This window comes from Silurus aristotelis, assembly GCF_946808225.1.
Source record: "Silurus aristotelis genome assembly, chromosome: 21".
Taxonomy (NCBI): domain Eukaryota; kingdom Metazoa; phylum Chordata; class Actinopteri; order Siluriformes; family Siluridae; genus Silurus; species Silurus aristotelis.
The window spans coordinates 11,401,095-11,423,766 of NC_139594.1; the positions used below are offsets into that span (position 1 = coordinate 11,401,095).

The following is a 22,672-nucleotide window of genomic DNA, read 5'->3' on the forward strand; positions in this document are numbered from 1 at the left end:
AAAATGTATCATTTACATTTACATCTATATTTGTGGACTGCCCACAACCCAAGCTACAAAAAACTTGTGCTAAACGTCACTTTCTTCTGAAAGCTTCATGTCAGTATTTTAAGTTATTATATGTCTTCGAGCTGACCGTGTTGTATGGCCTTAACAATGATATTTATAGGCTTATTTTCTTGTTCCTTCTTTAGTTCTGCCAGGTGCGCACAATCTCGTGTCAAGTTCTTGTTATGTGATCCTCCCAAGACCTCACCTGACCTTCCTGCTGTTTGTCATCAGGAGATGCAGACTGAAGACAAAGACTATGGCGACCTTCGCACTCGCACACCTGCAACAACTTTCTATCCTCCCCTTATCCTTCCTGCTGGTCTCCTACTGATTACTCTTCCACCTCCTCCATTCCCCCATTTTACTTTATGTGCTAGTTTGAGTAAAATTTTATTGAAGTGAATAGGCTAAATATGTCTGATAATGGTAAAAAAAATAGGTTTAATCAAGCTATTTATGTTACATTTATCTAATAAGTTCTACACTCATTATTAGCTAAATATATTTGATTAGTTACTCCAAGTTAGTTTTATTAAAATACAAGCTAAATAAGTTGAATTACACCATTTTTTATTTGACACTACATCACTATTAAAAGAGATGTTTACAGCAATGCTACTATAGAACATTAATCAACATATTCTGGCCAATCAGATTTAAGAATTCAAGTGGTACAAAAATTCATATTAAATCTAGAGACGAGCATGAACACAAACCAGACAAACTTACCTTGAGGATACTGCAGTTTTTTATACTTCCTCAGCATCATATTAGGCAGCTCTATAACCTGTACAAGTACATACACACACGTCTTCTTAAACAGAAAACAGCAGCAAAATTTATTTTCTTCAGTGTAGTGTTTTTTTACCCGTAGTTTTCCAGCACCGGTGGAGTTGTACTCTTTAATAGCACTTGATTGTAGATAAGAAAAGGAGTCATTGAGCCAAGCAAATCGCAAAAACTCTGGATTAGTGTAGGCCTGAACCACAAAAAAATAAAAACCAAGCCTCAGACTTTATTTTTTCCACCCTCAGAAAAAAAATAAGCAAACGGCATCGTTGTTGACTATGACAGCAGGCACTTACCAAGTACGTGAAGTAATGATGATCAGAGGACAGATGTGACACAATGTTAGCAGTGCTTAGCTGCTCTTCACATACATGGCACATGTAAAATGCACCAATTTTTTCAGGAGTAATGAACATCGTCACTGTGTCAAAACCTACACACAATTTAAATTGGTGGATAAACCTAGAAAGTACTGATAAAAACAAATGCAGAACACACAAGCAACGACACACTCATCACTCACCAATGAGTGGACTAGGCTGGTTTGGGTTTCTCAAGTAATCAAGGAAAACAAACATGGGAACGTAAACTATGGGACAAATAAAATGTTAATACATAAGACAATAACATTATTGATAAACAATAATCAATCAGATAAAATCAATTTTATATTTATCAGAATCAGAATCAGATAATATTATAGATTATATAATTATCATATATTTTTTTATATATTATATTATGTCTTACCTGGCCCCTTATGTACTGCTACAAAGGTAAAAAAAAAAAAACATTATATTTACTTCCAAAGTGATTCATCGATCGAGAAATTGCAACTATTACTATCCAAAAAAAATTTAGATTTTCTGGTGAAATTTTAACTAGTTTGCAGAATTATTCCAACCATCAGAAAAATCTAATTCAGACTAGCTGCCTGCTAGTTTTATGAAAGTCTACCATTAGGAGAGTTGAGCTCTTAATTGAGATCTTAATTAAAATATTTTGCACTGCATTCATTTTTGACTGAACAACCATGATTAGAGAGAACAGCTGTTTCACATATCACAGCCTTTTCTTTCACATGGAATATACTCCTTTATGCCAACTTAAACCTATAGATATTTAGTAATTTTCAGAAAATAACTTCTCTTAAGCCATTAGTAATGCAATTCAAAAGTGAGACATGCTGTACAAAAGGCAGGATGGTCTAGAATGCTCTGGGAATAAAAAGCTGAGACATTAAATTGTGTAAACAAACAGATGCAAAAAGAAATCAGTACAAATTACCTGTCTGATAAAGTTTTGCCACTTCCTGCGGAATAAATCATGCAATCAATCAACCAATCATGTTACATTCAAATTCATGTGGTTTTTCTTTCATTTGATGTGTAAATGCTGAGAGACAATGAGGTTTGCTAGTTAGGTTTTCTAGTAATATTTATCTTGTATGTCTATCTTATGCTCGTATGTAAAGTGCAGAAAAAGTGCGAGGATAAGAAAGGACAAGGTGTAAGTGACTAAATCTGTAGTATTTGGAAGTGTAAAGAAAAAGAGGATGTGTGGTATAACCAAAACTGCATGCATGCATAAACTGCAAGAGATAAGTTAGCAGATAGCAACAATAGCCTGGAACAGCATGGCTCACATTGCATCAGCTTGTCTGAAGTGTGTGCTCTTCCCCCCCACCATTCATTGAAAATCCTTAAATATTCTTAAACTTCACTGATGTCAGATTATTCTGTCTCTATTAGTTTTTTACCCACAAGTTAACCACAGAGTGTTATTCTCTGTATGTGTGGTGTTTGTTTAACCTTTTGACCTTTTTATATAATTATTATATGTATGTATATGTTTTTATCATGCATGAGATTTTTTTTGTATATAGCCAAATAAATATATTTAAAGTAGTAATTAGAGTGTGATTACAACCAGCACACCTAAAGTAGTGATTAGCACAACAAATCATGTTTTTATCTTTCTGCAGGGTTGTCAAAAGAGTAGAAAGCTAGGAATTGAAGTGGTTCCCGAAATAGAAAGTCTTGAAACCCGACATAAGTGAATCAAGTTACGCTTTAAGAAAATAATGATGAATCGGCTCTGCACCCATTATTTGATTTATAAGAAAAAACATAGGCATTAGAGGGTATATAAAGATGCATTTTTGGTGCTTCAATAGAACTGCCTGGCCTTATTTCTGCTAAATATTTCTGCCATTTTTAACTTTGTTATTAAATCCGATTACATTTGATAATTGACCACAGCATGTGTAGAGCATTTGGAATGTTATGATGATTAGCATACCTTCTTATGTCCCAGATTTCGGATATGAATCTTAAACTCCTTAATTGTCTCATAATGCATGTTGCAGTTCTGCAGAGAACAAAGAAGTGATAAAAGAAAAAAAATGATAATGGACATTAATATATATTTCTATTCATTGTTATAATGAAAATAAAAAACATTTTACGTGCTGCAAGGTTTCAACCAGCAGAAGTTAAAAGTGGTATTTTGTTACACACACACACACACACACACACACACACACACACACACACACACACACACACACACACACACACACACACACACACACACACACACACACACACACACACACACACACACACACACACACACACACACACACACACAGTAATTTCCAGACTATTAAGCGCATCCAAATATAAGCACTGAATTTTACAAAGATTTTTATTTTGAACATAAATAAGCCGAACCTGTCTATAAGCCGCATGCCTACATTGAAACTAATGAGCTTTACCAAGGCTTTAATGAAAGACCTGTTACATGGCTTGTATCTAAACAGTTGCCTACCAAGAAAGTCATTGTTTACTGTCTTCCTCCTTCCTTTCACAACAATTCCTCTCGGGAGTTTATCTTTTGGCATTGTCCTGCGTTTAAAAATCACCATCGGTGAAGCTTTTCTCCCGATGCCGTGCAGCTCAGAACACAGTTGAAGTGCGTTTTTTCATGCCCGGTTGTTTTCAGCATGACGAATTATACGCCTTTCCTGTTGCCAGTCTGAGTGAGTGGCAGGTCAAACGTCAGAGAAACATCATCCATATTTATGATGTGGTGCGGCCCGATTCAGTTGGAGTGCGATTTATTTTAAAGAGTTTCATTGGTTCACCTGAACCCGTTCGGCAATTTCATTGGTCTAATGTTATGGGGCTCAGTTTTTTTGGCTTGAAGTTTGTGAAACCGGGAAAAACCCAGGAAAAATCCATAAATTAGCCGCTTCATTGTTTAAGCCGCGGGGTTCAAAGCGTGGGAAAAAAGTAGCGGCTTATAGTCCGGAAAATACAGTGTGTGTGTGTGTGTGTATATGTATATATATATATATATATAAAAAAATATAAAATATCCTCTGTTACATATACAATTACAGCACAGTGAAATTTCTTCGCATATCCCAGCTTGTTCACAACCTGGGGTTTACGTTTACATGTGTATCTTAACAGATTTCCCTTGCATTATATATATATATATATATATATATATATATATATATATATATATATATATATATATATATATATATATATATATATATATATATAATGCAAGGGAAATCTATATATATATATATATATATATATATATATATATCTCAAACAAAACATTTTTACAAAATTACTTTCTAAACCTTTGTTTTAAACAAGCCTATTAAAACGATTAGGGAACTATAATTCTAGGTTACTAAAAAGGCCAAGAAGTGATTAACTGACCTGACAAATGAGCTGTAAAGGTTTCATCTTGCTCAAGTCGGAATCCAGTCAGATTTTTCAGTTTTACTCCACGCTTTTATTTCCCAAATCACAGTTCTGTTTACAAGTTAAAAAAAGAAGGAAAGCAGAGGGTTAGCTTCAGTCACTGAACAATAAAAATAAAAAGTACATACTCGTTTTAAGCAAATAAAGTACACTGTATATACCGAGTACATGCAACTGCTTTATTGTACACCTTCAGAACTCATTCTTATTTTTTATGACTCTCTTCTTTGAAAAACATATCCGGTGTTTTTATGAAATCTTGTCTAAAACATTTCCTGTTTTTTTTCACACCTTTAAAACCATCCCCTGCTTTTCACTTCTGTTTCTTCATGTACTTCTCCCATTGGTGTTTTCCCCGTCTTAACTTCCCCAACATGTTCGATCTTTTTGCATTCGCTTGCCATTTATTTACTTGAACAGATAACTTAGGAGCTTCCTTCTGCATAATGTGAAAGGTTATATTCTTCCATATATGTTTTTATGCTTCTCGCACCATGTTTAACTCAGAACCCATCTCTGAGCAGACAAATTACGGGTGGATTCATTGTTTTAGTTGGTTCCCAATGTAGCACTTAAACTAATAAAATTAAATAGGCTTTAAAAGCCAATGAAAGATCTTCAGTCTTGGATGAGTAAAAGCAAAAACTTCTTTATTGCAGTCACCTTCTAATGAGCCCATAGAAGGTGGTAAATTCATCACATCAAAATGATCAAGCGCACGCACACATTTATACCCTGGAGACACATGGTATATTTTCCCATTTTCACCTTTTTTCAGTTTCCCCTTATCTTCGTACCTTTGTTCTCCACCCCTTCCTGTGATTCCATATTTGGGTTTCCTGTTCACCTCAATTTCCCTTATTTCCAGCCTTTCTCTGTTTTAATTAAAAAAGTATGTGTATAAAACCTTCACTCCCTCTGGTACAGCCAGGTACCGCTCATCCTGTTCTCAGCCTTTCATGTGTGGACAACCATTTTGCGGCCTATTTTGTCTTCCTGCAATTGGTTATGTTTCGTTCATTCTTTTCTATGGTTCCGGGGCACGCTTCTGGTAGGTGCTCTACGAGAGGTTTGTGCCTCCATCGTCAGTTTCAATTTTCAAAACATGGCCATGGAACTTGCTTGTTTTTCTGGAATGTTCAAGCACCTCCAATATACCAGAGTTTCCATACATTCCCCATCATTTTGTCATTTTTTCAATAAACTACCAATTCATGCTTATACATCTGGATTTGTTATGTTTGGTTCTTGTCTCCATTTCCAAACTACATATACTTGATTAGTAACTACTACTACAATGATATTAATTTTACTGAAAAACAGTGCAAAATAAACGTATACTAAATAATGCTGAATGATATTGGCTTAAGCTATATTAATGCTAAATAAAGCTGAAATAATGTACATTTCTTAACAACACGTACACACTGAATACAAAAGAACCTAACTGTTCATAATCTTAAAGAAGAAAAAACACCACATGCTCAAATAGGTCAGATTTCTTTTGGTTTGCCCAATATATAGACAGGTAACAAAATTTACATATTGCATAATGACACTGAACTATGTAACTGCTAACACAGAACTGCATGCTTGCACTGTATGCTTTGGAACCAATAATAGGTTCTCTGCCTCTTGACTACACAATATCTACATGAAACAATCATTATCAAAAATTAAGAGACGTTATCAAATAAATTAATAAACATTGAATTGTCCATATTTGTCTCAATAAGACAAAGCAGTACTATGTTCATACACTTGCATGGTTCCCCTTTTGATTATATCCAATCACAATTCAACACACTTATTCTAGTTATGCAAGTTCCCATTATTTCCAGGAGGCCTAAGTAGTATCTAAAACTTTTCCGTTATCGTTAACATGCTTGTTGCTTATTGGCGCAGCTTTCTCTGTGCCTTCTTATTCCCATCGCTGCATAACCATTACTTACTTTTTCTTCTCACCTCCCATTGACGTAAACATTAACTCCCACTGAGTTTCTCCTAGACAATTTAAATACTTTTATATTTTATTATCCTAAATCTCCTATAATTAAACCTAAAGTGCATTAAATCAAATGGGGAAAAATTTCAGCTACATGTTCCAATCTTTCTGACTTCTTAAAAATAAAATCAAAAGAAAAAAAAAGAAAATCAGGTACATTCAAACAGAAGGTTCCATGTTCAAAGGTGTTTAGCAGATCTATGTAGAATCTGATCTACTGTCTCAAACCCAGATGGTTTAATGCCATTATGCCATTCCTATTCCATTCCGATCATTTGAGAAGGGACTGTACAAAGAAATGAGAATTCTGATTTTTCTCATTTTAGTTTTTCTACTCACCCTCCTACATTTTGACCCTGATAGGAAAGGCATTTCTGCCCTCCTTGCTTTTCTTTGCATTTCAGGCACAAACTGGTAAGGGTGAATACTAAATCATGCTTGTGTTGGGATACATGAAGGCATTCATCCACTTCTGCTGATAATGCAGCATTTCAAAACAGGTAATCCTTTTTTTTTTCTTTTTTTTACTTTTATTTGAAGTTGGATTATAGATTTTAAATAGACATAGTTTGTCCGGTAGGTTCTCGTTATGAAGATGGAACAAAAATTTGCATCTCAGTTCTTAGGTGGACACATTGGTGTGCAGTCTATATAAGTGTTCAAGAGTCACACACACCACAGGAAATTTCAAAAGAGAAGAGGCTGATGATCCCAAATGAACACAAGAGCTGCTGCAGGTAAATCTCAGTACTCTATATTGACCAGGACTAGCTCAAAAGACTATTGATTATAGGAACAACACTTTACAAAAAGATCAGCCAGATTACATGAAGAATGGATTCAGATGAGGCAGTAAAGCAAGACAGCAAAACAAACTCGGCTGGTACGAGGATTACGAGTTTCACAAGCATGCAACCTGCACAGGAGCGCAAATCTGCACCCAACCACAAGTCACATCAACATGAAACCTGCACTGAGATCCACCAGTCATACATTCTCTTTCTATAAACTCCAGCAATGTCCCTTTATTTAGTTTACACAATCACAATTAAGCACATGTATAACAATTACATAAAGTTTTCAATATATTCGAGGCCATGGTTCTCTACATGAACACTTATGTACTCTCAAATTATTATTATCGAGGTAAACATAGTTTCTGCCTCATTAACTGTCCACAATCTCCATTATACTAGATGGCCTTTTCTTGAATTTTTTTCATCTTCAGACGGCCACCGGTGGTTTTTTTTATTTTTTTAAATGGTTAATATTTGCACATCACTCGGTGTGGGTGTGTGGGTTCCTGTTCCTATATGTGTAAGTCATGTTGACTCGTAGTTTAGCTAGTTTAGTTGTTTAGCTCTCTCTCTCTCTCTCTCTCTCTCTCTCTCTCTCAATTTCTTCAGAGCTCCATTTAATCATGTAATACTATATTTCCATACTTTAATATACAAATTTCCTACACCAATTAATGGTTAACAGCTTCGCAATATCACCTTAAGAGGGCCTTTAACTTGCCCTTATTTTTCCTACTCTATTTCACCTTGAGGCTTTTTCCCCCACCATGAATGAATTAAATGATCTCTGCATTAGGCTTTCTATTTGTATAGCTTTCTTCTTAGCATTTTCCATAGTGTTAACAATATTACATACCACTGTATGTTGTGTAGGTTTATATAGTTGTATTTATGATGTAGGTTGATAAAGTTAAGGTTTATGAGGAACCTGATATTTAATAATCTTTGTGATTATTCTTATGCTCATGCTATGTTTTATATATCAGCAGACATTCCTTTTATGGTCAGATAGTTTCTGAATCAGACTAATGTTCCATACCCAGAACCTCTCACAGGGATCCTCATGCTTTATCCCGAGGATTTGAAAAAGAATGGCTTGCTTAATAACCCTAATGGCAGAATGGTTGATGCGTCTTACAGACTTCTTGTTCTCAAGAAGCTTGAACAACTCCTATTTAACCTTAATCAAAAAGCATAGATTTTGTGAGTGTGTGTGTCTGGTCACTCATTTCAGTGCATTTTCATTTCACCCTCCTTTCTCCAAACCACCAGTTATCTATGATATATATATTATATCATTTATATACATTTTTAGATGTTGATATAGCACATCTTTATTTCTGATTAAATGGACTAATTATCTCACAATTGTTTTTTTTTTAAGCTGAAAAAAGGGCTAGTGATTCAAAGATCAATTTGCTTTAAATATATTTTCCTTAACCTTTCATTAACTTGGAAAGCAGATTTTAGCTTTTGCATGCTTAATAAATATCTATTTTATTGGCATATACAAGTCAATATATCCTTTAACTTTAAGATTTTTTTTTGTCTGTGTTGCTTGATTTCCTTACAACAATGCGACCAGTGCTTTTATCTGTGGTTTGAGGAAGTTACCAACAAATTCACCTGTGCCATGTATGCATATAGTAATTTACAGGTACTTGGGATTAATTAACATGGGTTCCTATGATCTCAGTACTACACACTCCCGGTTTTCTCTGCCTAATACAAATCCACTATTATTTTCTATCCTCTGCCTTATCAGCTTTGCCCCATCTTGTAAGGTTAAGTGCAAATTTTAGCTTGGTTTGTCTTGAACAATTACAACTTTCATAAGATTTCTAAAAGAACACTACAGTGAAATGTGTCAGTATTTGGAGTGGTCAACAATGTTAATTTCTAAAGTTTTCATTGTAGCTTTACACTTTTGCCACAGACCTAGATTTTAGGTTTGAATGACCACATGTGGAACCATAAATCCAAACATCTTAAGCTTCATTTAAACCAGTACATACATCAATACAGAAAGGCCCTAAAAGATAATTTCCCTTCCAGGATTTTCCTCTTCTCTGAAAAAGAAATAACATTAATAAAGTTTAATCTGCACCTTAAGCTAACGATAATAAAAAAAATAATAAAAAAGGACATGTCTACATGTAATAAGGAAAGAATAAGCCACATTTCTAGTCACTGTCTTGGGTAATGCAGAATTCTAATGCATGCATGCATGCATGAATTTCTCCTCAGAATAAATAAGAAAAGGACGCTTAAAGGTATGGAATATTTGCAGTAATCTCTCGAGAATAGAGCAGTGTTTCCGTGAAGTCCTCATAAAAAAAATAAAAAAAAACACTAAACCACGACGCACGTTCACTGTCTCGAGGTTAAGACAAACCAAGTCGTTGCGCGTGCATGAGACTACGGAGAATAGGTATACACACGCTGCAGAGTTTACATAGGATTTAAACTCATAAAAAAAAAAAGAGGAGATTAAAAAAACATTTTAAACTATTTAATGATGCATTTGCGTTTTTGACGTGTAAACATTTTAATTTGAATCAACTAAATTAGTTTAACTAAAGTTCCCATGCTAGCAGTACTCACCTTCTCGGATTAAAATACTCCGCTTTCATTGACTTTCCCGAAAAGAAAAACTACGAATAAAAAAAACATTCAAACCCGCTCAAAGTTGAGACGCTTCGAAATGCCAATAAACGTTATCGCTTTGTCGTATTTTGCGCTAACAGGAAACACGCTCCATCGACCCGAGTCGTATTTATATAGACGCAAGTCACGTGGTCTCCCTGAGTCGCACACCGTCTGGGCCATGAATACAAACTGAAACTGGTGTTAAAACTCAGTGTTAAAACTCTGAAATCTGAGTTGCAACAATTTTACAATGTTATCAGCTAATTTAAGTGTTATCAGTTCATATTATTGTATCTGCTGACTAAGGGCGGCATAATCATCATATTGAAAACATGGTATTCAGTGTCTGTGCCTATAGGAAATTGCTTCACCAGTAACATTAAGATCTAAATTAATCTTGAATTACTATAAAATATACGATGGGGCTGTCACCGTTACCAATTTGACCCATACGAGATTAGGATAGTATAGTGTGGTTTATTTAGATGTAATATGGGTTAGGCCTGAGCCATATGGAAAAGATCAAGAGAGAGAGAGCAGGTGGGTGATGTTTGGAAACCAACCTGAAGAGTTGTGTATAAAAGGATGAACCAAACTTGTATCAACCAGTTGGTTTGCAAACCAACTCAGCATTTGCTATAGAAATCAAAATCCCAAAATTTCTTTTAGGAGAGATTCCATGACACACACACACACACACACACACACACACACACACACAAATTCACACATTCACAGAAAGGTCATATCGAATGAACTTAAAGCTTGGTGTCAGTTAATACATACATATACTCACACATGCAGTAGTGTGTATTAATTAAATATTCCAGATAAAACTTTCATACAGCATCATTTCATGTTGGATCCTTGAATACAATTGTTAAGATGTTGATTTTGGTGTAATGTTAGAGACCGTTTTTATTATCAAGTAATCAAATAAAAACAGATACTCTGTAAATTTATGGTATGTAATCTTGTATGTAATGAAGAAATGTATAAATTAACTGTCCTTAATGCATTAAAATCTTAAACTAAGTCTGATTAGTCTCTAACTCAAAGGTTTGCATGTGGTTTCCTGTTTACAGCAACAAGGGAAGCTTGTACTTGTCTCATCCTTCTAATGCTGCTATTTCTTAGCTTGTTCTATATTGCAGCATTTTATTTTCCACTTTGCTTGTCATTGTCTTGATAACCGATGTAAAATAATACCATCCATCCATCCATCCATCTTCTCCCGCTTATCCGATGCCGGGTCGCGGGGGCAGCAGTCTAAGCAAAGATGCCCAGACTTCCCTCTCCCTAGACACTTCTTCCAGCTCTTCCGGGGGGACACCAAGGCGTTCCCAGGCCAGCCGGGAGACATAGTCTCTCCAGCGTGTCCTAGGTCTTCCCCGGGGTCTCCTCCCAGTGGGACGCGCCCGGAACACCTTCCCAGGAAGGCGTCCAGGAGGCATCCGGAACAGATGCCCGAGCCACCTCAGCTGACCCCTCTCGATGTGGAGGAGCAGCGGATCTACTCCGAGCTCCTCCCGAGTGACTAAGCTTCTCACCCTATCTCTAAGGGATCGCCCAGCCACCCTGCGGAGGAAGCACATTTCGGCCGCCTGTATCCGGGATCTTGTCCTTTCGGTCATGACCCAGAGCTCATGACCATAGGTGAGAGTAGGAACGTAGATTGACCGGTAAATCGAAAGTTTCGCCTTGCGGCTCAGCTCCTTCTTCACCACGACAGACCGGTACATCGACCGCATTACTGCAGAAGCTGCACCGATCCGTCTGTCAATCTCCCGTTCCACCCTTCCCTCACTCGTGAACAAAACCCCAAGATACTTAAACTCCTCCACTTGCGGCAGGAACTCCCCACCAACCTGAAGTGGGCAAGCCACCCTTTTCCGACTGAGGACCATGGCCTCGGATTTGGAGGTGCTAATTCTCATCCCAGCCGCTTCACACTCGGCTGCAAACCGTCCCAGTGCATGCTGAAGGTCCTGGTCTGATGAAGCCAACACGACAACATCATCTGCAAAGAGCAAAGACGAAATCGTGTCGTCACCAAACCGGACACCCTCCGACCCCTGGCTGCGCCTAGAAATTCTGTCCATAAAAATTATGAACAGAACCGGTGACAAAGGGCAGCCCTGCCGGAGTCCAACATGCACCGGGAACAAGTCTGACTTACTGCCGGCAATGCGAACCAAGCTCCTGCTTCGGTCATACAGGGACCGGACAGCCCTTAGTAAAGGGCCCCCGACCCCATACTCCCGGAGCACCCTCCACAGGCCGCCGCGAGGGACACAGTCGAATGCCTTTTCCAAATCCACAAAGCACATGTGGACTGGTTGGGCAAACTCCCATGAACCCTCCAGCACCCTGTAGAGGGTATAGAGCTGGTCCAGTGTTCCACGGCCTGGACGAAAACCACATTGTTCCTCCTGAATCCGAGGTTCTACTATCGGCCGTATTCTCCTCTCCAGTACCCTGGCATAGACTTTCCCAGGTAGGCTGAGAAGTGTGATCCCCCTATAGTTGGAACACACCCTCCGGTCCCCCTTCTTAAAAAGAGGGACCACCACCCCGGTCTGCCATTCCAGAGGCACTGTCCCCGACCGCCACGCGATGCTGCAGAGGCGTGTCAGCCAAGACAGCCCCACAACATCCAGAGACTTGAGGTACTCAGGGCGGATCTCATCCACCCCCGGTGCCCTGCCACCGAGGAGTTTCTTTACTACCTCGGTAACTTCAGCTTGGGTGATGGACGAGTCCGCCTCTGAGCCCTCAGCCTCTGCTTCCTCAATGGAAGATGTGACGGCGGGATTGAGGAGATCCTCGAAGTATTCCTTCCACCGTCCAACGACATCCCCAGTTGAGGTCAACAGCTCCCCACCTCTACTGTAAACAGCATTGGTGGGGCACTGCTTTCCCCTCCTGAGGCGCCGGACGGTTTGCCAGAATCTCTTCGAGGCCAGCCGATAGTCCTTCTCCATGGCCTCACCGAGCTCCTCCCAGGCCCGAGTTTTTGCCTCGATAACCACCCGGGCTGCAGTTCGCTTGGCCTGCCGGTACCCGTCAGCTGCCTCAGGAGTCCCACAAGCCAACCAGGCCAGGTAGGACTCCTTCTTCAGCTTGACGGCATCCCTTACTTCCGGTTTCCACCACCGGGTTCGGGGATTGCCGCCTCGACAGGCACCGGAGACCTTACTGCCACAGCTCCGAGCGGCCGCTTCGACAATGGAGGTGGAGAACATGGTCCACTCGGACTCAATATCTCCGGCCTCCCTCGGGATCTGGTCAAAGCTCCGCCGGAGGTGGGAGTTGAAGATCTCGCTGACAGGAGGCTCGGCCAAACGTTCCCAGCAGACCCTCACAGTACGCTTGGGTCTGCCGAGTCTGTATAAGCTGTATGAGTTGGATCCGTAAAATAATACAGTTAATCAAATATGCATATGCAATATGTCTTTGTAACTTCTATTAAAAATGTATTTCTGATGTGTGCATACAAGAATGTGCCATGTGTGGTATATATGCATGAAATAGTTTGCCAACCTGAAGAGCTGTTTGTTAGTTTGTGTGTGTGTGTCTGTACCTAGACATTGGGGCACCACCATTGTATATATAAGGGTGGTCCAACTGAGACACAGATGTTGGGTGTACAATGTGTGGATGGAGAAGTGGGGTGTATAGACATAAATTTGTGGTCCAGGTATAAATAAAGTTGGATTGTGCCTGGAGAGTCAGTCGCTCTGCAGACCAACTCCGGGTTTTTTTTACTTTTAATAAAGGCCGTTATCTTCTGGAAGCAAAATCTGTGACTCCGAGTCGTTTTCTACAACACCTAACACTTGAATTGCTTTTAATTATCCTTCTAGCAAAGCTTTTTTTACTTAACAGAATCCTTTACAGAACAATCAATAATTATTGCATAATATACAGGATATTATTCAGATTTCAGTTACTCAATTATTTTCTTTGTATTTAGGTTAAGACTGTAACCCTATCTCTGGTATGTGTGTCCTTAAGAACATGTTTTTATTTCAGGAAAACCCCTGCCTGATCTGATGAAATAATCTGATTAAATAATCTTTTTGAAACTGTGTAAAAGTGTATGCTGTTATACAAATACAAATACTGCTTACACTATGAAAAAGTTAAGAAAGGAACTAAAAAACAAGGTAGACTAAACAAGAAACCTAAAATCTGAGAGAATTTTTACACACCCATGTTAGAAAAAGCCTCAAAGAAATCGAAGAGAATTCAAGTAATAGGGGTAAGCTTGAGGCATCACAAAGATTGTGGTGAATGACTGTTTATTAATATCACTCATGGCCATCTGGAGACAATTGGAGTTGACATAATGAACATATGTACCAGGATTTCTTGGATTTAATGGAAACTTAGCTAACTAGGCTATGTGTGTAGAATTACGATTGGATGAAAGGAAAAAAGGAAACATGATTTGATAAGGGCTGATAAGAGGAACATGCATCAAATGTATATAAGGATACTGTGAGCAGTTGGATCTTTATGCAAGTTGCATGTTTGTGGAGATGGTGCTCCTGGTAACAGCAGGTATTGTTTGCCATATTGCTTGACTGCTAAAAAACAATCTCATCTGAATCCAGTCTTGGATGCACCTTGAGCAACCTTTGACTACCATTACGTTTGGAAACCCCCAAAAATTTGGCTCTCCCCAGTTACCATTATCTCAAAAACTTCCTTCTTTAATACGTAATTTAGGGGTCTGTTCAATCATTCTAATTCCTATTAATTTCAGCCTAGTAGTGGTTGGACTAAAAAATAACCAAAAACCATCTTATTTTTCCCACTTCCTTGCCAGTTTTTATTCTTACTTTTGACCATCTGGCGATCCCACACACATATCCCTTCAGACCATGTGTAAGTATTCTGTCTGATTTTTTTTTCTAATGCTATTATAGTTTAGTGATTACATGATTCTGTGTACGTGTTTGAATTATTGCTAAAGCATCTTGTTCTATTTCATCTGGGCACATCCCTGTACAGTGTGACCTTCAACAAGGTCTTAAAAGACTTGCTGGAAGGATGGTATTGCCACTTTCTGCTAACACATGTTGCTGCTGAATATGTGCTGTTTCTTGATACTCTGCTGTCTTCTACAACTGCACCTGACCCAAGAATGTGGCAATCATAGCGGCTGATTCACATCCCTCAAGTCTCTGGCACTTATACCCAAACAGACATATGCCTTTCTTTATACCAACTAATTTCCGGATATTGATAATAATAATATTGATAACTTTTTTTGCCTCTTAAATTCAGTGTGCAGTCGAATCATTATATGAGCATAAGGTTTAATCAACTTAAGTCAACAAATTATGCTACACATTGGGTTACACTTGCACTTTTATCATGCCCTGCCAGATCATCATCTACCCATCAGCCCACCTTTTCTGACTTAGACGTAACACCTGTGTAGTCAGCTTGCCCCTTTGGCTGTGGATTTAACTGCCCTCCTGGAACAACTCAGCTCTTATCTTTTTTACCTTGGAATTCTCCACTCCTCTGCTCTCTTGCCAGCAGTGTCTGCTGTGGACGCTTTTATACAAAATGACCCTTCCATGACCAATCCTAAATCTCTTTTACAGACCTATGTCTTCTGAGTTCCATCGAACCCATCTTAAAGTCTGTCTAGTCCTACCAGCCCTATTTAGTAACCTTTTACTATCATATAAACCAATATTTTGCTACCAGTCTGTCTGATTAAATGGTGGCCTTGAGAAAAGTAGTGTTGCAAAAACATTATCATTTTTAAACAGAGAGGGAAAAACACTGGTATGTGACTAAGTATGTGGGAACTGGTCAACTTGATCTGTTTTGTAAGATAAGGCTGTTCTGCTGGAAATGATCAAGTATGCAGTGGCCTTCACCCTGATCTCTGTGCACCCTGATTCCTGTGCTCTGCATTTTTCTGGAGAGATAAGGTAATGTTAGAAATGTCACTGCTCTTTGGGGTGATTTTTCTCTCTGAATTTGTGGTATTTATTACCATAATAGTGTGGGAAATAATCCAAATATAAATAAAGTATTAATTTTAGAAACAATTATTATATTTATTTATTGGTATTAAGAGTTGGATTAAGTCAGGTAAGTCATCCAGTGGTACCGCTTATATTCACCGGTTTGGAAGTGGTGAATAGACAAACTCTTTCCCGGGCTAAAACAAGCTAGCTAGCTTTAAGGTGGGCCGACCTCTCCACATAATGTCTAGCTTTTCTTGAAAACGAATTTTTAAGTATGTCCGCGACCAAATAAATTTCTGTTTCTCCGTAGGCATAAAAAAAGTCGAACTCAGCTGTATTCATGTGTGCGGTGCACTACAGGCCAGTTGGACTTGGCTGTAAAGGTTTCCCTCTGACCAACCAATCAGAGGACGGAAAAATGCTGATGCTATTCCTGGCCAGCTAGCTGCCCTGTAAGGTGGATATAAAATCTGATTGGTTAAAGAAGCTATTTTTTAAAGAGACAATGGTAAAAAAGGCCAGCAGGACAGACTTTCAATAAAAAAAAAATAATTTACACAGATAATGTGGTGATAAAAAATAAATATGTTCTTTATAAGTGTAAGTTTGTCCCTGATGAGCAAGCCGTTGTCGACTTTGCAACCCCTGGGCAGATTAGATTGACATGGCAGCACATAGAGGTTGAAATCTGATTGGATAAAAAATCTAACATCCACATACACGTACTGGAAGCAGTGTAGCCAAGAGAAACACTACGAAATGAAGAGAATAAACTGTTGGGAATAAATTAATAAAATTTCATGAAACAAATTAGAATTTAGGTTGTAAATGTAGGTCAGTGCTTCCGCCAGCGGAGAAGGCTTTGCTGGGCCTGACCACCCACCACTAAATGATACTCTATGTTCAATGCCCCTACTCTTAATGCCAGTAAAATGCATTGAGCATCTTAAAGATAAGAATCGGGGTTTGTGTCGAGAAAAATATCCTAAATCCAACTTATCTAGCGTGTGTTTTAATCAAACTAATATTAATCCAACAAACAGATTTATTGATTGGACCTGATAATTAGTGTAGAGCCTAATAGATACAATAAAAGTAGCATAATTAAACCTATTTAGCCTGTATATTAATCAAACTTATGTAACGTATTTACTCTAAGTATAATTAAAAATAATAATAATAAATTACTAATAAATAGAGTAAAGTAGGGTCTGACTGTTGTTATGAGTGTGCAGGAGAAACAAAACAATGTACAAGGCAGACTTAAGCATGTTTATTGGGAAAAAAGAGTTTGTGGACCTTTGCTGCTGCAGAAGACATGGGGGAGCAATCAGGATCAGACTCAGGGGAAGTTATGGGAGGATGATAATAAAGAGTGAAAGAACGATATCGGAACTCAGAACACATCTCTGAGCAAACACATCACGGGTTTATTCTTTGTTTCAGTTGGTTCCCAATGTAGCACTCTTAACCTAATAAAATAAAATGAAATAGACTTCAACAGCCACTGAAAGATCTTCAGTCTTCGATGAGTAAAAGCAAAAACTTCTTTATTGCAGTCACGTTCTGATTAACCCGTTGAAGGTGGTTACTTCATCACATCAAAATGAGCAAGCACACACACTTTGCACACCGTCATATTTATACCCTGGAGACACATGCTACCTTTGTTTTTTTTCTAATTTCTTTATCTTGGCATTCCCCTTATTTTCCCGTTTTCACCTTCTCTGTTTTTTAATTTAAAAAAGAATGTGAATAAACCATTTTATGTTTTAGTCACTGTGACTTCACCCTTTTAACATTGTATGTCTGTTGGTATCTTTTATTCAGCTCCAACTCGCAGATGTTCTGGGACATCTTTTAGGAGCATTCTCCACAGACAGTATCGTAAATTTTAACTCTTCTCTCTCGCCACTGAGGTTGCTTGATTTATTGAACACCTTTCTACCCCAACTATTCCAGAGAACCCCTGTATGCCTCCTTGCATCGTGCAGAGTACGTTTACCCATTATATGGGCACACAGACCTTGTCTGACCTCCCTGCTGTTTATCATCAGAAAACCGAAACCTATAATGAGGACTTTGATGAAGACACGCGCATTCCTGCAACAAACCAACCATCTCCTTCTTTCCCTTCATGTTGGTCTCCTACTAATTATACTCCTACTTCTCCAGTTCCGTCACCTGATTATTATGATCCTCCCATAACTTCACCTGATTCTGATCCTAAATACTCACCCATGTCTTCTGCAGCGGCTGAGGCCCACAAGCTCGTTTTTTCCCAATAAACATGCTTAAAGCTGCCTTGTACGTTGTCTTTTTCTGTTTCTCCAACACACTCATAACACCAGTCAGACCCGTGGGAAGTAGGAGAATAATCAGTAGGGGACTAACATGAAGGATAAGGAGGAGACGGTTGGTTTGTTGCAGGAATGCGGGAGTTGTCATAGTCTTCATTGTTGGTTTGTGTCTTTTGATGATAAACAGCAGGGAGGTCAGACAAGGTTCGTGTGCCCATAGCACGTGTAAAAGTATGCTGCACGATGCGAGGAGGCAGACAGGGGTTCTCTGGAACAGCTGGAGTAGAGAGATGCTCAATAAACTGGGCAATCTCAGTGGCAAGGTAAAAGAGTTGAAACTGACGATACTGTCTGTGGAGAATGCTCCTAAGAGATGTCCCAGAACGTCTGCGAGAAGAAGCTGAATAAATGGAAACCAACAGAGATACGATGTAAAAAGGGTGAAATCACAATGACAAAAAACATAAAAATTAATAATAATGCATGTAGCGACAAAAGTAACAAGATTATGAATGTCTCTGTGAGCCCAACCCACTATGTAACAGTTAGTTCAGAAAGTAAGAATGACATATGACCTAGGTGCTAACATAAGGAGAACAATACAGTTAAACATATACTGTACGTATAGACAAAATAGGTAAAGAATATAGCTTGATTTAATGACAGTAGGATAGTAAATAGCATTATATAAGTGAATAAAAGCAGAACACTTACACATTGTAGATGCAGGAAGACAAAATAGGCCGCAAAATGGTTGTTCACACATGAAAGGTTGAGAACAGAATGAAGCTGTACCTGAGTGAGTGAAGGTTTTATACAAATACTTTTCTTTAATTAAAACAGAGAAAGGCTGGAAATAAGGGTAATAGAGGTGAACGGGAAACCCAAATATAGAATCACAGGAAGAGCTGGAGAACCTGGGTTCGAAGATAAGGGAAAATGCAGAAAAACAAGAAAAAGAAGGTGATAACTGGAAAATAAGGGAAATTTGCTAAGATAAATAAATTTTAAAAAACCCCACTACATTTTCTAAAAATTCCAGCATTTCAGAGTTTAATTTAGGGCTTTCAGAAGTATATAAATCTAAAAAGTAGTTCGTAAAAATTGTATTAATTTCAATGGGATTAAATATTAAATAATTATCACTGTTGTGAATTTGTGGTATAATTTGAAAGGCAGCTTTAGATTTTAATTGGTAGGCTAAAAGTTGACCTGCTTTTTCTCGGTGTTCATATATGTATCCTTTAGAACGTAATAAGCACAATTCAGTTTTATTTGTTGATAGCAGGTTATACTAAAATTGAAGGTTCAACCTTTTCTTATAACGTTCAGGTGAGGGGAACGTGGAATAGAGGCAATCTAATCTTCTAATAAAATCAGTTAAATTGTCTAGTTTATGTTTACAATTTTTTTATTGAGAGTTAAAGTGTATGAGATTAGTTCTCCCCTGATAACTACTTTAGGGTTTTCCCACAACATAGATGCTATTATATTGATTCGGATCTGTTATGTGGTAGGAAGTTATCTAGCAGTAGTTACGAATGTACAGAATGCAGGATCTGATAACAAGGACGTATGTAGTCTCCACATTTTACCTTAGATTACAAATGGGATCTAATTGCATAGGAGCATGATCTGATTTCCTAATAGGTAAATAATCGATTTGTTTTAAAGAAGGGAGTAGAGATTTATCTTTCAAGAAGTAATCGATTCTTGAATAGGAGTGGTGCACTTGTGAGAAAAAGGAATATGCTCTGCTGCGTGGAAACAAAAATCACCAAGGATCGACGGCCCCCACTTGATCAATGAATGTAGATAAGGCTTGGGCCCCCTTAGAATGGGATAAACACCTGGGATTAAAATGACCGTGGTATGGATCCATAACAGAATTTATGTCATCACCAAATATCATGAGATGGGAGTTAAGATCTGGCAATAAAGAAGCAAGCTTATTAATAAAACACACATCATCCCAGTTAGGGGCATTTACGTTAACTAATAAGGCAGGGGCATGATATAAATTTTCAGGGACTAATACATATCTACCCTGAGGATCTTTAATAGAAGCAGAGGCCGTAAATCAGATGTTTTTGACATTTAAATGGCACTGCCCTTTGCTTTAGAGTTAAAATTAGAGTAAAAAATGTGTCCCACTTATGATTTCCTGAGCATAAACTGATCACTAATGCATAGGTGGGTTTCCTGTAGATATATTATTTCAAATTGTTGTTTTTTTTAATATGCCAAACTTCTGCATCTTTTGGTTGTGCCATTTAGGTGCTAAGGCTGTGCTAAGGCTACACACATATCCGGTTATCGCCTCAGTGGCACTGTGTTGTATTTAATATCACGTCGCCTGGCCCAGTGCAGTGCCCTCTCCTTTCATGAAATAGGTGAAAGCACACAATTAATGGTCTTGGAGATTGCACTGCACCAGGTTTGGGGGTGAAGCGCACAATGTACACTCTCAAGTTCAGGAGGACTGTCAAACACGCACAAGATCAACAATTTGGTCAAGAAGAGATGAATTTTGTGCTTTCAAGGCTTTTATCGTCGCTTCCGCAGTGACAAGCCTTTCAAAGTATCACAAACTACACTTCAGTGTACATGAGTGTTAAAATGAGCACACTGTCCAAAAATACATTTTATACTTTTATATTACTCATTTTATAATATGTCATGCACGGTGTAATGTAGGTAGGAGAATACAGAAAAGGTAGCGTTAATGCTGCATGATCTGTACTTTAAATGCATTAAAGCTTTGTGGCATACATGTGTAAACAACATCAGTATATACATGAATATAATAAATGGCCCTGATTCCTAGGATTAAGAGCAGTGCTGTGCACATTATATTTTTAGTTTTGTCTACAGTGTGTTCTATGTTGTCTACACGTTTGTCTACAAATGTGAACGAAACTCTGCAAAATGCATAGTTTTCAAAACAACAACAACAAAAAAAAACACTTTTCATTGTAAAAGGCTAAATACTTAAACTAAAGAGGTAGTTTAAGTAATGATGGTCTCTAAACCTTTTTCAAATACAAATGTCAGGGAACCAGCCGCTTCAACTCTCCTCAACACCCTGCCCACACAAAGTGAATCACCTTCCTACTAAGTGCCGGCACCTGGCGCTCACGAACTCCAGGCCTATATAAACCTCTTCCTTCCAAAGTGCCACTGTCCGTTCTCACAGGTTATGCTGGAGGAACACCTTCTGTGCCGCCTTGTGCGGGCACCCGGTCTATACGACTTAGTGGGCCTCGCCAGCCCCTGGCGTACCACGGATTACTATTCTTGCTTTCCTTATCGGACTACACCAGTTCTAGTGACTGTCCTGGTGCTACAGCTGCCCTTTCTCTGCTATTAGTATTTGAACTCATTAAACTTTATATTACTATTACGGCTTCCGGCTGTGTTCGTCTGGCCTGACCACAACATATGAATATTCTGTTCAGCTTGTCATTTATCATAATTCGTTTATATATTGATGTATTGTGGTTCCAAGCCCAGATAAACGGGGAGGGTTGCGTTAGGAAGGGAAGGTCATCCAGCGTAATACATGTGCCAAATCATACATGCGGATCACGAATACGGATGATCCTGTGGCGCCCCCTAATGGGAGAAGCCAAAAGAATATACAGTATGTGTGTGTATACATATATATATATATATATATATATATATATATATATATATATATATATATATATATATATATATATATATATATATATATATAGTGAGGAAAATAAGTATTTGAACACCCTGCTATTTTGCAAGTTCTCCCACTTAGAAATCTGACCCTCAAAGACCTGTTAGTCTGCCTTTAAAATGTCCACCTCCACTACATTTATTATCCTAAATTAGATGCACCTGTTTAAGGTCGTTAGCTGCATAAAGACACCTGTCCACCCCATACAATCAGTAAGAATCCAACTACTAACATGGCCAAGACCAAAGAGCTGTCCAAAGACACTAGAGACAAAATTGTACACCTCCACAAGGCTGAAAAGGGCTACAGGGAAATTGCCAAGCAGCTTGGTGAAAAAATGTCCACTGTTGGAGCAATCATTAGAAAATGGAAGAAGCTAAACATGACTGTCAATCTCAATGATCCTAAGGAAGGTGAGAAATCAGCCCAGAACTACACGAGAGGAGGACCACCGTTTCCAAGGTTACTGTTGGTAATACACTAAGACGTCATGGTTTGAAATCATGCATGGCACGGAAGGTTCCCCTGCTTAAACCAGCACATGTCCAGGCACGTCTTAAGTTTGCCAATGACCATTTG

At 38.3% G+C, this 22,672-nt stretch overlaps 1 protein-coding gene across 6 annotated transcripts in view; it reads right to left on the reverse strand.

Moving 5' to 3' along the window:
- The window catches only part of LOC310716659 (uncharacterized protein), a 73,733-nt gene extending 63,503 nt beyond the window's left edge, over positions 1-10,230 (reverse strand). For 5 of the 6 annotated variants that reach the window (XM_083523965.1, XM_083523967.1, XM_083523968.1 and 2 more), the window contains exons 1-9: positions 10,038-10,200; positions 4,587-4,682; positions 3,142-3,210; positions 2,128-2,152; positions 1,591-1,608; positions 1,364-1,429; positions 1,137-1,273; positions 920-1,030; positions 781-838 (exon numbers count right to left, since the gene is read on the reverse strand). In XM_083523965.1, the coding sequence (XP_083380091.1) occupies positions 781-838; positions 920-1,030; positions 1,137-1,273; positions 1,364-1,429; positions 1,591-1,608; positions 2,128-2,152; positions 3,142-3,210; positions 4,587-4,613 (511 nt within the window). In that variant the 5' untranslated portion in view covers positions 4,614-4,682; positions 10,038-10,200. Of the gene's footprint in view, positions 1-780; positions 839-919; positions 1,031-1,136; positions 1,274-1,363; positions 1,430-1,590; positions 1,609-2,127; positions 2,153-3,141; positions 3,211-4,586; positions 4,683-10,037 lie in introns of all 6 variants that reach the window. The other variant, XM_083523964.1, reaches the window with a different exon arrangement.
- Positions 10,231-22,672: the final 12,442 nt, after the last annotated feature.